Below are 11,702 nucleotides of genomic sequence, written 5' to 3'. Positions count from 1 at the left end.
GAAAGTAAATTCGAGCACATAATAAATTGCAATTGTTAATAATTAAAAAGAAAAAAATGTGTTATAAAAAATTGACACTTTTTGTTTAGGTACTTTAAAATATTATTATATCACAAAATAATAGATAAAGTTACTAACTTGTACACAAGAAGGGTTCCACACAGACTATTTTTTCATACATTACTTAATCTTTCATGTTTAGTGTTCATTTTTACTTTTTTTCGTTTAGTAACTATTGATCATAAAGAAAACCAACGGGAAAGAATCAAACCTTATTGTAATAAGTAGCTCATTATTAAAACGCAATATAAATTCATAAAACTATATTTACAAATCAATAAATACAATCAAACTATATTAAACAGTAAACAGAGATCACAATTATAATATTAACTACAGCGTTACTCCACGCTCGACATGCTGACGATGGCCTTGAGAAGAAAAACGTGTTTTCTGAAACAAAAAAATTAAATTATCAAGAGTCATTGTGTACTGTATCATCCTTCAAGATGATATTATGTATTTTTGAAGTGATAACTTCTTATGGGAGGGTAAGCCGCTTCGTAACGTAACGCGTTACACGCGGCGTAAAGCGCCAATCTGTCTGGCTTCTCTCTCACTCTAACCAATTTTATAGGATTAAATAAACACTAGACACAAACACAAAAGTCTAATGTACATATTCAAGTATTTATGTAACTAAGAATAAAATATGTTTTATAATCAATAAAAGATTTTAATAATAAATAACCTTTCCTTCCATTATCATATTAATATAGATAAAATTTAAGTAATAACTTAAGCTTTTCTCAACTTAAGCAATTTCAATATTAAATAGGTCAACTTATATTACTTTAAGTTATCACTTATGTCGGGCCTCCCGAGATTCATAAGTTTTTTTAAATATGTAAATATTTTTTTTTTGGAAATTTGAAAAACACCTTATTTTATTTTTCAGCTATACCCCTGATGTGGTTTATGAATTACAGCCTGCTGACAGACACATGGACGGATAGACAACGTAACATTACCGTGGAAAGAAAACAACAACTCCTGAAGACCGTCAAAGGGAGAAAAGTAGCAGACCTGGTAGAAAAGTAGAATACGTTACGTCATGAGAGTTATGACCGTCTTCAACTTATAGTGAAAAAAGGGTGAGACATCGTGTCAATCATCATCGAAATATGCAAAGATGGAGAAGAACTAAAGTAGAAATTTGACGGGAATTATTCGATTTGAGTTTTTCCTCTCAAGATTGGGGGATCAAAGTCAAAGTTCTTTATTTGCTAGAAACATTTACAGCTGAAGTTGTTATAAATTAAAGAGTAGGCGCATGTTTCGTCTTGACAGACATGAAAAATATTCCAGTGGTTACATTTTATATTTATTATTAAAAACTTTTTTTTTTGTGAAAATAAGGAACGAGACGAGCAGGACGTTCAGCTGATAATAATCGGAACTGCATAAGATGTTAAGTCTCATTTGCCCAGTAACTTCACTAGCTACGGCGTCCTTCAGACCGAAACACAGTAATGCTTAGACATTACTGCTTCACGGTAGAAATAGGCGCCGTTGGTACCCATAATCTAGCTGGCATCCTGTGCAAAGGAGCCTACCACTGGTAAGCTAAGATAAATCAATAATTACTGGTACATTCAAGTTCACCAACGTAAGACTATGGTCTAGGTATGCCTAGAAGACCCTACAATATACAGTTACAATTATTAATAAAATGTTAATAGAGAATGTAGTAAAACAATAAAAAAAATGTTAAGAATACGATTGGTGCCAGTTACCACTTCGTTTGATAATATTTGTGTATTGAGTTTAAACATATACCCCCAAGAACATGACATTATGTTCGTAACGCCAGTTATTATGATGATTATTTTCATGACGCTAAGAGTAATAACAGCTATGAGTGTGAAGCCAAACAAAACTCATCATAGATTGAGGCTAAACTATTAACAAGATATCTCTTGTCATCAATTCGATTCAGATGCCAGTGGGTCAAAAGTGATGGCGATTAAATCTTGATAGATACGATAGAAGACACAAAGGCGCGCCCTTTACACAACTTTACCAAAGAGTATGATAAACCTTCCCAAATCGGCAGTGCCCCAGGGCAATAGATATTGCAGATACACCAAAACCGAGTTTTACGTACGGCACCCAACTCCCTCACCAAGTTCTGAACCTTATTTTGTTTTTAAGATGGTTTATTTTGCATCTTATAGCTTGTTTCAATAGCTTTCTGATATGAATGTATCAAATCATCCTTAATATAAGCAATCTATTGCTACACGTAAAATAATACTCATTGACAGAACGCTGCGTGAGCGCCAATGTCGCGCCGATCTGAGGCATACCGCGCGATCAATGTTTCCCGGAGCGGAAAGGTAAAGTAAGTGGTGCTGATATCTTTGCATCAAGTATACTTTATGTATGAAGCTACCTAAAACTGCACTACAACCAAGCGTGAGTGAATAGAAAGCACGAATAAGTGAACTCGACTAAATTTTACCACAATAGACCAAAATTACGTATCGGCTCCATGCGGTGCAACAAAGCACGTGGTTTTGGCAAGTACCTATGTAATATCAATCTGGTAAGTCTGGCGAAGAAAATTTGTCCCAGGTTTCGTTGTGCTCAAAAGGAGAATATACTTTTACTTGAGAGGAGGTTTGCCCAACTTTAGGTTAGCAACTAACAACAACTAATTGTAACATAGTTCCTCAAATTTGAGATTATTAATTAAATATTCTTAAATTCTTCTCAAAACCTGAGAATAATCATAAACAAAATTGATTCACAGACTTTAAACACCTGCAATAAGAATGAGCTGAAGCCTTGTAAACAATGACGATGTATAGAACGTCATTGCTTGTAAAAGTAATTAAAAAGGCAATTCTCAAGCGAAGTAGTATTGGCAAAAAAGTTCTAAATAAAAATAATAATAAACTTCATACTGACACTTATACGTCTCATCGTTTGAGATGACAGATTAGACAGATTAAGTTGCCTAGTTCTTAAAGTCATCCCATTTTCATATCGACTGAGATGTCCCAGAATGTTGATGATGATGTTGAGTGCATTAAAATGTTAACCGTACTTGATATTATCACATTGTTACCAAATGGGTCCAAAAAGCAGCACTCATGCTGAGTTAGGACGAGTTCAGCTGAGTTGAGATGCTTCGTTACATATCGAAACGTCCATTTTATTGTAAAACATGTTTACGTTACAAATTCGCCATTTGTCTTATTTTTTTTAAGCGTGCGCAGCAAATGACTGGTGGTCTGGTCTAATGACCCATAAATACTTATTTATTAAATATTCTGGAACATAAAACTTTCTGGTATCAACTTACTTTTCTTTTCATTAGGATCCGTAACTCCACACTGTCTGTAGGAAATCGTTTTCTTTCTCTTCGTGTTCACGAAGCCTGGTATAAATATACTTGGAGAGTCCAGCCTTCCTGACGCCAGCAATCTAATAATAAATTAAATCATTTGTATAATGCAAGTATGAAATTTGAGCAGCAAATATATAATTTCATTCGAAAGATCAGAGACGATGGATGGAGTTAAAGAAAATTGAGAATGAAATGAAAAGGTAGTTTGGTCATGCGAGAAGATGGTTGAAATCAGATCAACTGCACATAATGCAGCGAATATTTAATGGAAATTGCGTGAATGTTAATTCTTTGCAAACTGCTTTTGGAAGGTTTTCAAAATATTTATTTTATTTTCTTTCATATAATTGGGTTGCTATCCAAAAATAATCTGGGCAAATTTATTGCGTAATTTGTTCTCTCAGTGAGACCTTGTATACTGAATCCCCCAGAAATATTTCATATACGATCTCGTTCATCTTATTAAGGAATTTAATTTACCTGGTGAAATCTAGTTCGAGTTGACTTGCATCAGGACCCTGGAAGTGCAACAAGATCTGGATACAGGCCCCAGCGTGCAGGACTCTAGTGCGGCGTGAGTCCACACCGACCATCCATTCTGGGACGCCCATCACTTTCCGCACTTCTTGTAGGAACATGCCCCTGAAACATACTCATGTATAGAAGCATTTGAACTATTTGCATGCTTAGTACTCGTCTGCAGCTGTGGGTCTGTCGCAAAATAGTAATGTACTGTTGTATGTAGGTACTGATTAAAAGCGTGAGACCCCATCTCGATGAAATCACATCAAAATTGGTAATAAAAACACCCTTAAGTATAGACATGAAAATATATACTGAAAAAGAATATAAAATTTATACGGAACGCAGACGTGGTCGCTGCGAACTATGGACCTAATGAGGAAGCTTATGGTCCCTCAGAGATCGAATCAGAAATGAGACATAGCCCAGATGGTTGCGAAACTGTAGTTGGAGCAGTGGAGTCCTCGTAAGGCGACCGCATACCGGAAGACGTAGTGCAGTTAGGCCCTTCACAAGATGGACCGACGATCTGGTCAAGATCGCCGGAATAGATTGGATGAGTGCAGCGCAGGACGATCTTTGTGAGAGGCTTTTGTCCAGCAGTGGATGTCTACCTGCTGAAATAAAAAGGATGATATGATGATGATTTACACATTTAAAATATGTAGATTGAAAGTAATTTGCTATTGAAGTGTAGATAGTTAGACCGCGACACCAGGTTTGCTATGTTCTGCCTGCTTCTTCGTCTGCTGTGCCGTTTCACAGCTTTGGCGATACTAATGGGTTACACATAAAAGATAGATAATATATGCTGTGGCGATCTATTTCGGACTTTTCAAGCGAAATCTTTCAACAAAATCGATGCGACAAAAATTAAATCCTCATGATGTTTCTTTGAACTTTTATCTTCTTTTATGCTTCAGCTCAGTTGTGGAATGTCAACTGTAATTCAAATTCATTCCTCTGAACTTAACCAAATGGATTGTAGTATTTTAAATTCATCATTTGATATTCGGACGCCATTTATAAATTCGTAATCTATATAAAATATCCACCGATTAGCCGTATGCTCCCAATCTAAGTCTCTCCGAAATCCAGTGACGTAGCCGTAAACGGAATTCATCCCTAAATTTTTTAATATTATTTATTTATAGTTTTATTATTTCACTACATATTACAAAACGGTGATTTTCGCCAAGGCTATCTGTTTCTCTGTTCGCGAGAAACTCAAAAACTCCTCCACCAATGCGTGATTCTCGGGGAAGGTTTAAGTATATTATATAATTTGTTAGGTGTTGACATACATTTTTGAACACATTAACGATATTTATTGGAGGTGTCGAAAAAATTAAGCCGCTTAGGGTCTTTCAACGGAAACACTATCTAAGGTCTTTGAGATATCACAACATAATGTATGACGGAATTGTGTATCTTTTATGGGTCTACAGAAATGTCCGTAAGCATATGCTTATCTCTTAAGGATAACATACTATATCCATTTTAATAATAAAAAAATGGCAATTAAAAAGCGGTAATGTAAAACCTGTTTTCACAAAGACAATATTAATACTTATCATTTTAAATAAGTTAGATATTTTACACACGACCCTCGCACAGTCTTGCCCACTACAAACAAGGTGCGATAGTTGAAGGAAGGTTGATAGGAATAATTCAGAAATACGTTTTCGTTTCATTTGTCTCTAATTAAATAAGATTACACATTTCCGATGGCTTTAGACTACATTATTCCTGAGTTCTATCGAAAGAACAGCGTCTGTCGCGCCAGCTAGTTATGACATAGATTACTTTCATTTCTGATAGAATTAGGTAGACGGTCAAACAAATAGATAGCAGTTACAAATGATCCTAAGTAAGGAGCTATCGAATATATGGAATACTTACAATACAAATCTAGGTGGTTTCATAATGTTCACGAACTTGATGATATCTTTGTCTGGCAGGATGTTGGCACAGGCGAACTTCTCCCCACTTCTCTCTGGTCCAAATAATACTATCGAACGTCCCACGGCGGACACAGTGCCCTCTAGCGGGAAGCTACTGTCCACAAATATCTGACGTTCACCGCCGAGGTCTGAAAAATAATATTTATAATATAAACAATTTGTTACGTTTTAAAGTGATAACCCTCACTTCTGGGATTGATTACACAAATAGCCCTCTTTCCAACTGAGCCAACCATTCGAGTTTTATCGTTGATAAAATCTTGTATGCTTTGTTTAAATCTCAGGTTGTGGCTTCATCTACAGGATCTACTTTACAGTTGATAACCTGCTCAACTCCAATATTGGTATATTAGGAAATTGACTTGAAATGTCGCTCTTGTAAATCTAAACAATTTGTTATGTTATGAATAGGTCAGCTTCTAGGTATTGATGTGACAACTTGGCTGAAAGTGTGTCATTTACTATGTATAAATATGCGGGATGTATGAGAAATTTAAAGCGTTATTTTGACGACGACATCATTGTGCGACTATTGTACGCCAATTTCGAGTGAGCATCCTTGAACTTCAAGCCCTTTTAAGCTCAGTACGAGTTGGTGGCATTTGGGCTTCAAACCGGCGCTCATCCCGGGATGTATAGAATCATCAGAGATGGGTCGGATAGTTGATGATGGAGACTAGAGAGATAGATGAGATGGAGCAGTTTGGCAGACTGCCGGATACTCTGCATATTTCGAGGCAGTGCGGTCGGCTTTACAGCGGGCCTACCTGAACTCTTATTGCGATTCAATTGACAACCTAAAATGAACTGCTTTGCAATTTCGTACCACGACGTGATTACCAAGAGCTATCTAATTTAGGTTGACGTCAAATCAACTGATTAAATCTCTATTTTTAGTATTTTCAACGCAAAAAACCGTTTCCTAATTGTTTCGAAACCTAAAATCATTATATCATTTTAGGTTTCGAAACAATTAGGTTCCAAACTCCATTCAGTAAAAGGCACTTCATGCTACGAATTTTAGTGATTCAGCTTAGGTACCTAAACTGAACTGCATCGGAATCGCATCCCTTAATCAAAGTTGATGGTAGGCCCTCAGGTCAACCAACCGTCCGAGTGATGCATCGACTACACCAAGATTTTCGGTTGATGCATCAATTGGACGTTTGGCTCAGTTGGTAAGGGCGTTTGGACGGAATCTGAGAGGTGTGGGTTCGAGTCCCACATCGTCGATAAATTTTGGTACATATTTAATTTGTAGTTCTACGAGTATCTTGATTCGAAGTATATTTGCTTAAACACATGGTCTCATTCTCGTCATAAAAGAAATTAAGACAAACATTTATTTTATTAGTAGCTGTTATTTAGCTTCACATATGTACTGGCTGTTCAAAGAGACATGTTGGATCTCTCGCATTCTTCTATGATAGTAAAAAAATAACAGTAGATTTAAACAACAATGCAACATACTAATAGTCCCAAGTCTGGCTGTAAGATCACCAACGTCGCAGCGAAGAGGGTTATCGGCTCCACACTCTTGATCGTACAAGTTGTGCTGCAAATCAAAAATTAAATTATATTCTTTTGGTCGAGGGTTCAGGCTGCCGATTATTCGTTGAAGGACGCGTATTACTATTCTTAAAACAAGTCGTCTAGTGACAATGTACCTATAGTATAACCAGCGGTGGATTTACACTAGGGGCAGTTGGGGCAAGTGCGCAGGGCGGCAAATTTTTTAGGGCGGCAAAATTTTGAAAGTGAAATAAGTTTTTTTTAGTCTTATCAATGTTGCTCAATATAATTAATTAATTCTCTTAATTAATAATTTCTGTTTCAATTGATAATTCAAGAAATTCAATTTATCCATTATTCGTAAATTATAATTTTGGCACGTTTAGTAAAAATTAAAAATAAAAACGATTTAATCAATTTATTCCCTTGGAGATTTAAAATAATAATCTATATTTTTATTTACTGGAATTACAAAAAAAATAATTAGTATTTGTTATCTGCAACAAATTAGGTATTTTAGTTTTGAAAAATAAAATATATATAAACTATAAGTTTTAGTAAAATTATTGGGCGGATTTTTTTCCGGTGCCCAGGGGCGGCGTTAAGTTTAAATCCGGCCCTGAGTATAATTATTTTATCATTTTATACTTTCATCACGTGTACGTCGAGGCAATCCAGCTTGACAACACTGATATAGTAAGAAGACTTAAACGAACAAAACCATTTGAGCTAGTGTAGTGCTAGTGAATTGTGTAATACAGTATGAAAATAGTGATATTATAAAAGATACATGAATAAAGTGACTTCCCCTTAATAGAGACATTAAGAAATGTGTTAATGGACAAATTCTTAGTTTAATCTATCTAGCAGTTTAAGTTAAAGTAAAATTACTTATTACTCTAAGTTTAAGTCTAAATTGTAATGCAAGTGGGGCAACATTATTATGTTCCCGAGAGGAAAAAAGTTATACCGCCGTTCCGTGCCGGTGCTCTAACCAAATTTTATTTGTGTATTAATCCTAGAAGTGAAGGTTATCACTTTAAAAACATAACATATTGTCTTTATTAATTAATTATTTTTGCATTTGTTAAATCTATTTTATTTCCTCCACTTGTGTGCGTATATCTAACATTATAAATGTAAGTTGTATGTGCATTTAAATGTGTGAATTTGTGAAGGTTCATCATTAAGTGGTTTAATTTATTCCTATTTATACAAATGATTTAAGTTTTCTTTAGTGTTAATTCTGCCAATATTATTCTTTAAAACAATTCGACACGTGTTTCGCCTCTACACGAGGCATCCTCAGGACGTGTTGTCTCGCCAAAATCTGGCACGAGACTCTTGTTTTAAAGACAAATATTGGCGCAATTAACACTAAAGAAAACTTAAATCATTTGTATCTTATTGTTTTCCGCAAAGTAACGCCTAATTCAATAAATTTTCTTATTCCTATTTGTCAAGTTATAGGCAAACTAGGAAGCCGCAGTCGCTCGTCGTACCGCCTCATTGCGGCGTATATATTTGAGCGAAGCGAGGTAAACTAAGTGTGTGTACTAAAACAAAACAATTAAAACTTATTGTGATTTGATCAATCAACCCAATTTTTTAATAAATATAAATAGCGCGTGCTAATTTAGAATAATTTGTAAATCATATTTGTTTTTAATTATAATAATTGAATCAAGTCGAAATTCAAAATTCAGTCTCAACATTAATTAAATTAAATAAATTATTTAGGTTATCCTAGCTAAGCTTTCTATGAGTTCATTTTTTTTTAATCGGTCCAGGAATAGCTGAGAAACAATTTAACACAGAAATCAATTGGAGTCACCCGGTGGGAGCTCCGCTCAGCTTCACTTCGCTTCGCTCAATAAAATCTGCTACACCTTTAGGTTACCTGGAAGAGATAGCTGAATAGCGATAAGATCGCCTAATTGTCCTTCCATAATTTTTATTATTAAGTGTAATAAAGTGTTTTCATTTATTCATTCATACATAACCCATAACTATGACGACCTGTATAGCCGAGTGGTTAGCGATCCTACCTACGCTAAGCTAAGCTAGAGGTCCCCGGTTCGAATCCCGAACCGAATATGGATGTTTGTTTCCCAGTCATGGATGTTTAAATGTATTTATGTATGTTTATATGAATTTATGTGTGTTTAAGTAAGTATATTGTATTAAATATATCGTTGTCTTGTAACCCATAACACAGGCTATATATGCTTAACTTGGGGCACGATAATTTGTGTAAAAAGTGTGTTAATATTATTATAATAACTCTAGGCCTTGCTATGCGCTTTCTGCATATCTTAGAGGCTAGCAAATCTTAGAGGAATTTCACTTAATACACCTCATAATATTTAGATTAGTATGGATCTCCGCAAATAACGCCTTGTTCAATAAATTTTTAACCGACTTCGAAAAGGAGGAGGTTCTTAATTCGATTGGTATTTTTTATATATGTATTTTCGTGATTCTTCTTTAGTTTGATGTGGAACGTTTGCCATTTGGTCCCAAATTGACATAGTTTGCCCCAGTAGTTTTCATTTTATGAATATTTTTGTTTACGTGGATAATGTTATTATAGATTGTATACTGCTTTTTCAGCAGTTTCCATTTATTTTTTTATATATTATTATTATTAACCCGTTTGCTGATAAGTGGGTCTCAGGCTACGTGTCATTCATAGCTAACAAACATTCTTCACGATATTTCAGTGTCTCACAAGAGCGTGAAATATGGGATCTATATTGTTTAAGGCACGCGGAACCTTTCGTAGGCCTACCAATAACTACTTAAAAAATTAAGATTTAATATATGACAGTAAAAAGCAACGAAATCTTTTAGTTTATCTGATTAATGACACTAGTAGGACAGTGGGAGGCTCCTTTACACAGGATGCCGGCTAGATTATGGGTACCACAACGGCGCCATTTCTGCCGTGAAGCAGATATGTGTAAACATTACTGTGTTTCGGTCTGAAGGGCGCCGTAGCTAGTGAAATTACTGGGCAAATGAGACTTAACTATTTATGTCTCAAGGTGACAAGCGCAATTATAGTGCCGCTCAGAATTTTTGGGTTTTTCAAGAATCCTGAGCGGCACTGCATTGTTATGGGTAAGGCGCATCAATTACCATCTGAGCTGAACATCCTGCTCGTCTCGTCCCTTATTTTCATAAAAAAAAACTAAAAAATACAATTTTCTACTAGTATACTCACATTAAGTGGATCAGCCAACTGTGTGAAGTAGGGGTTCCACCTGTAACCTCCGGCTACACACCTGGTGTTCGTTACCTTCACAGCCGCGTCCACTCCTACGGGGTTCACGAATATCTCCCACCGGTGATTAAGAGTCTGAAAGATTAGTTTATTTATGGAAAGAGTCGATCTGTTATTCGACTGTGACAAATTTGCGACGCTTGCTGTCTTCGACAGTCGAAGCAGCAGCCCCAGCACCAACTGACGTAACTTGGACATGAGAAGGAGACATTTCGAATTTGTATAACTAACTAGCTCACCCGACAGACGTTGTTCTGTACATAATAAATAATATACTGTATTTTATGAATGTTTCAATAATATTTCATAAAATATGCTCCCCGTTGTCATAATGAAATTGTTTCATAGCCGAACTGTCAAACCGTGCGTCAATAAATTCTCTCATAGAAATTATGTCCATACGAAACAAATATTGGAGATAAAAATAATTATGGGTCCCAAAAAATCTATCCTATCTCTCAAGTTGGACTAAACTGCACTCCATAAAGTAATCTCTATTAAAATCCGTTTATTAGTTTTGGAGTTCACTGGAAACATACATCAGGACACTGGATTTATATATATATATATATATTAAGACTTAAAATATGATATGATCAGACAATATTAAGAATAACACATTACTGTGTTTATTTCTGTCAAAATTGTTGCTGGCACGAAATTGAATAAAAGGCGCTAAAATCAATTAAAAAAGACTTGACTTACGTTTGGTTACGTTCGATGATTAAATTATATCATCACCGTGTGGATGTGATCATCTACCATCAGATATTTTCCTAGGATATTTATCTATTTTTTTTTTTAATTCTTATGCTATGCGGCAGTGTTGCCTATATTTATTGTGCTGCAGAAGAGGGCTATTCGCGCTATTTATAACCTAGGTCCTAAAGATTCATTGAGAGAAATAAAAAAATTATGTATCGTGGGACACCAGGTAGGAACGAAGTTCCTTCGGCTAATGTAGAATCGACACAAATTGCAAAAATAATCGTTCTAATATTGC

General features: G+C 35.3%; 1 protein-coding gene across 1 annotated transcript in view; it reads right to left on the bottom strand.

Annotated features, from left to right (window-relative positions):
- Positions 1-308: 308 nt before the first annotated feature.
- Positions 309-11,702, bottom strand: part of LOC126977165 (uncharacterized) — a 34,997-nt gene continuing 23,603 nt past the window's right edge. The window contains exons 12-17 of the mRNA XM_050825858.1: positions 10,640-10,774; positions 7,372-7,456; positions 5,840-6,029; positions 3,896-4,057; positions 3,371-3,492; positions 309-453 (exon numbers count right to left, since the gene is read on the bottom strand). Coding sequence (XP_050681815.1) covers positions 353-453; positions 3,371-3,492; positions 3,896-4,057; positions 5,840-6,029; positions 7,372-7,456; positions 10,640-10,774 — 795 coding nt within the window. The 3' untranslated portion in view covers positions 309-352. The remainder of the gene's footprint in view (positions 454-3,370; positions 3,493-3,895; positions 4,058-5,839; positions 6,030-7,371; positions 7,457-10,639; positions 10,775-11,702) is intronic.

Source organism: Leptidea sinapis, chromosome 44 (assembly GCF_905404315.1).
Source record: "Leptidea sinapis chromosome 44, ilLepSina1.1, whole genome shotgun sequence".
Taxonomy (NCBI): Eukaryota; Metazoa; Arthropoda; class Insecta; order Lepidoptera; family Pieridae; genus Leptidea; species Leptidea sinapis.
Note: the sequence above shows the minus strand (reverse complement) of the source record. Positions and strands in the feature narration are given on the sequence as shown.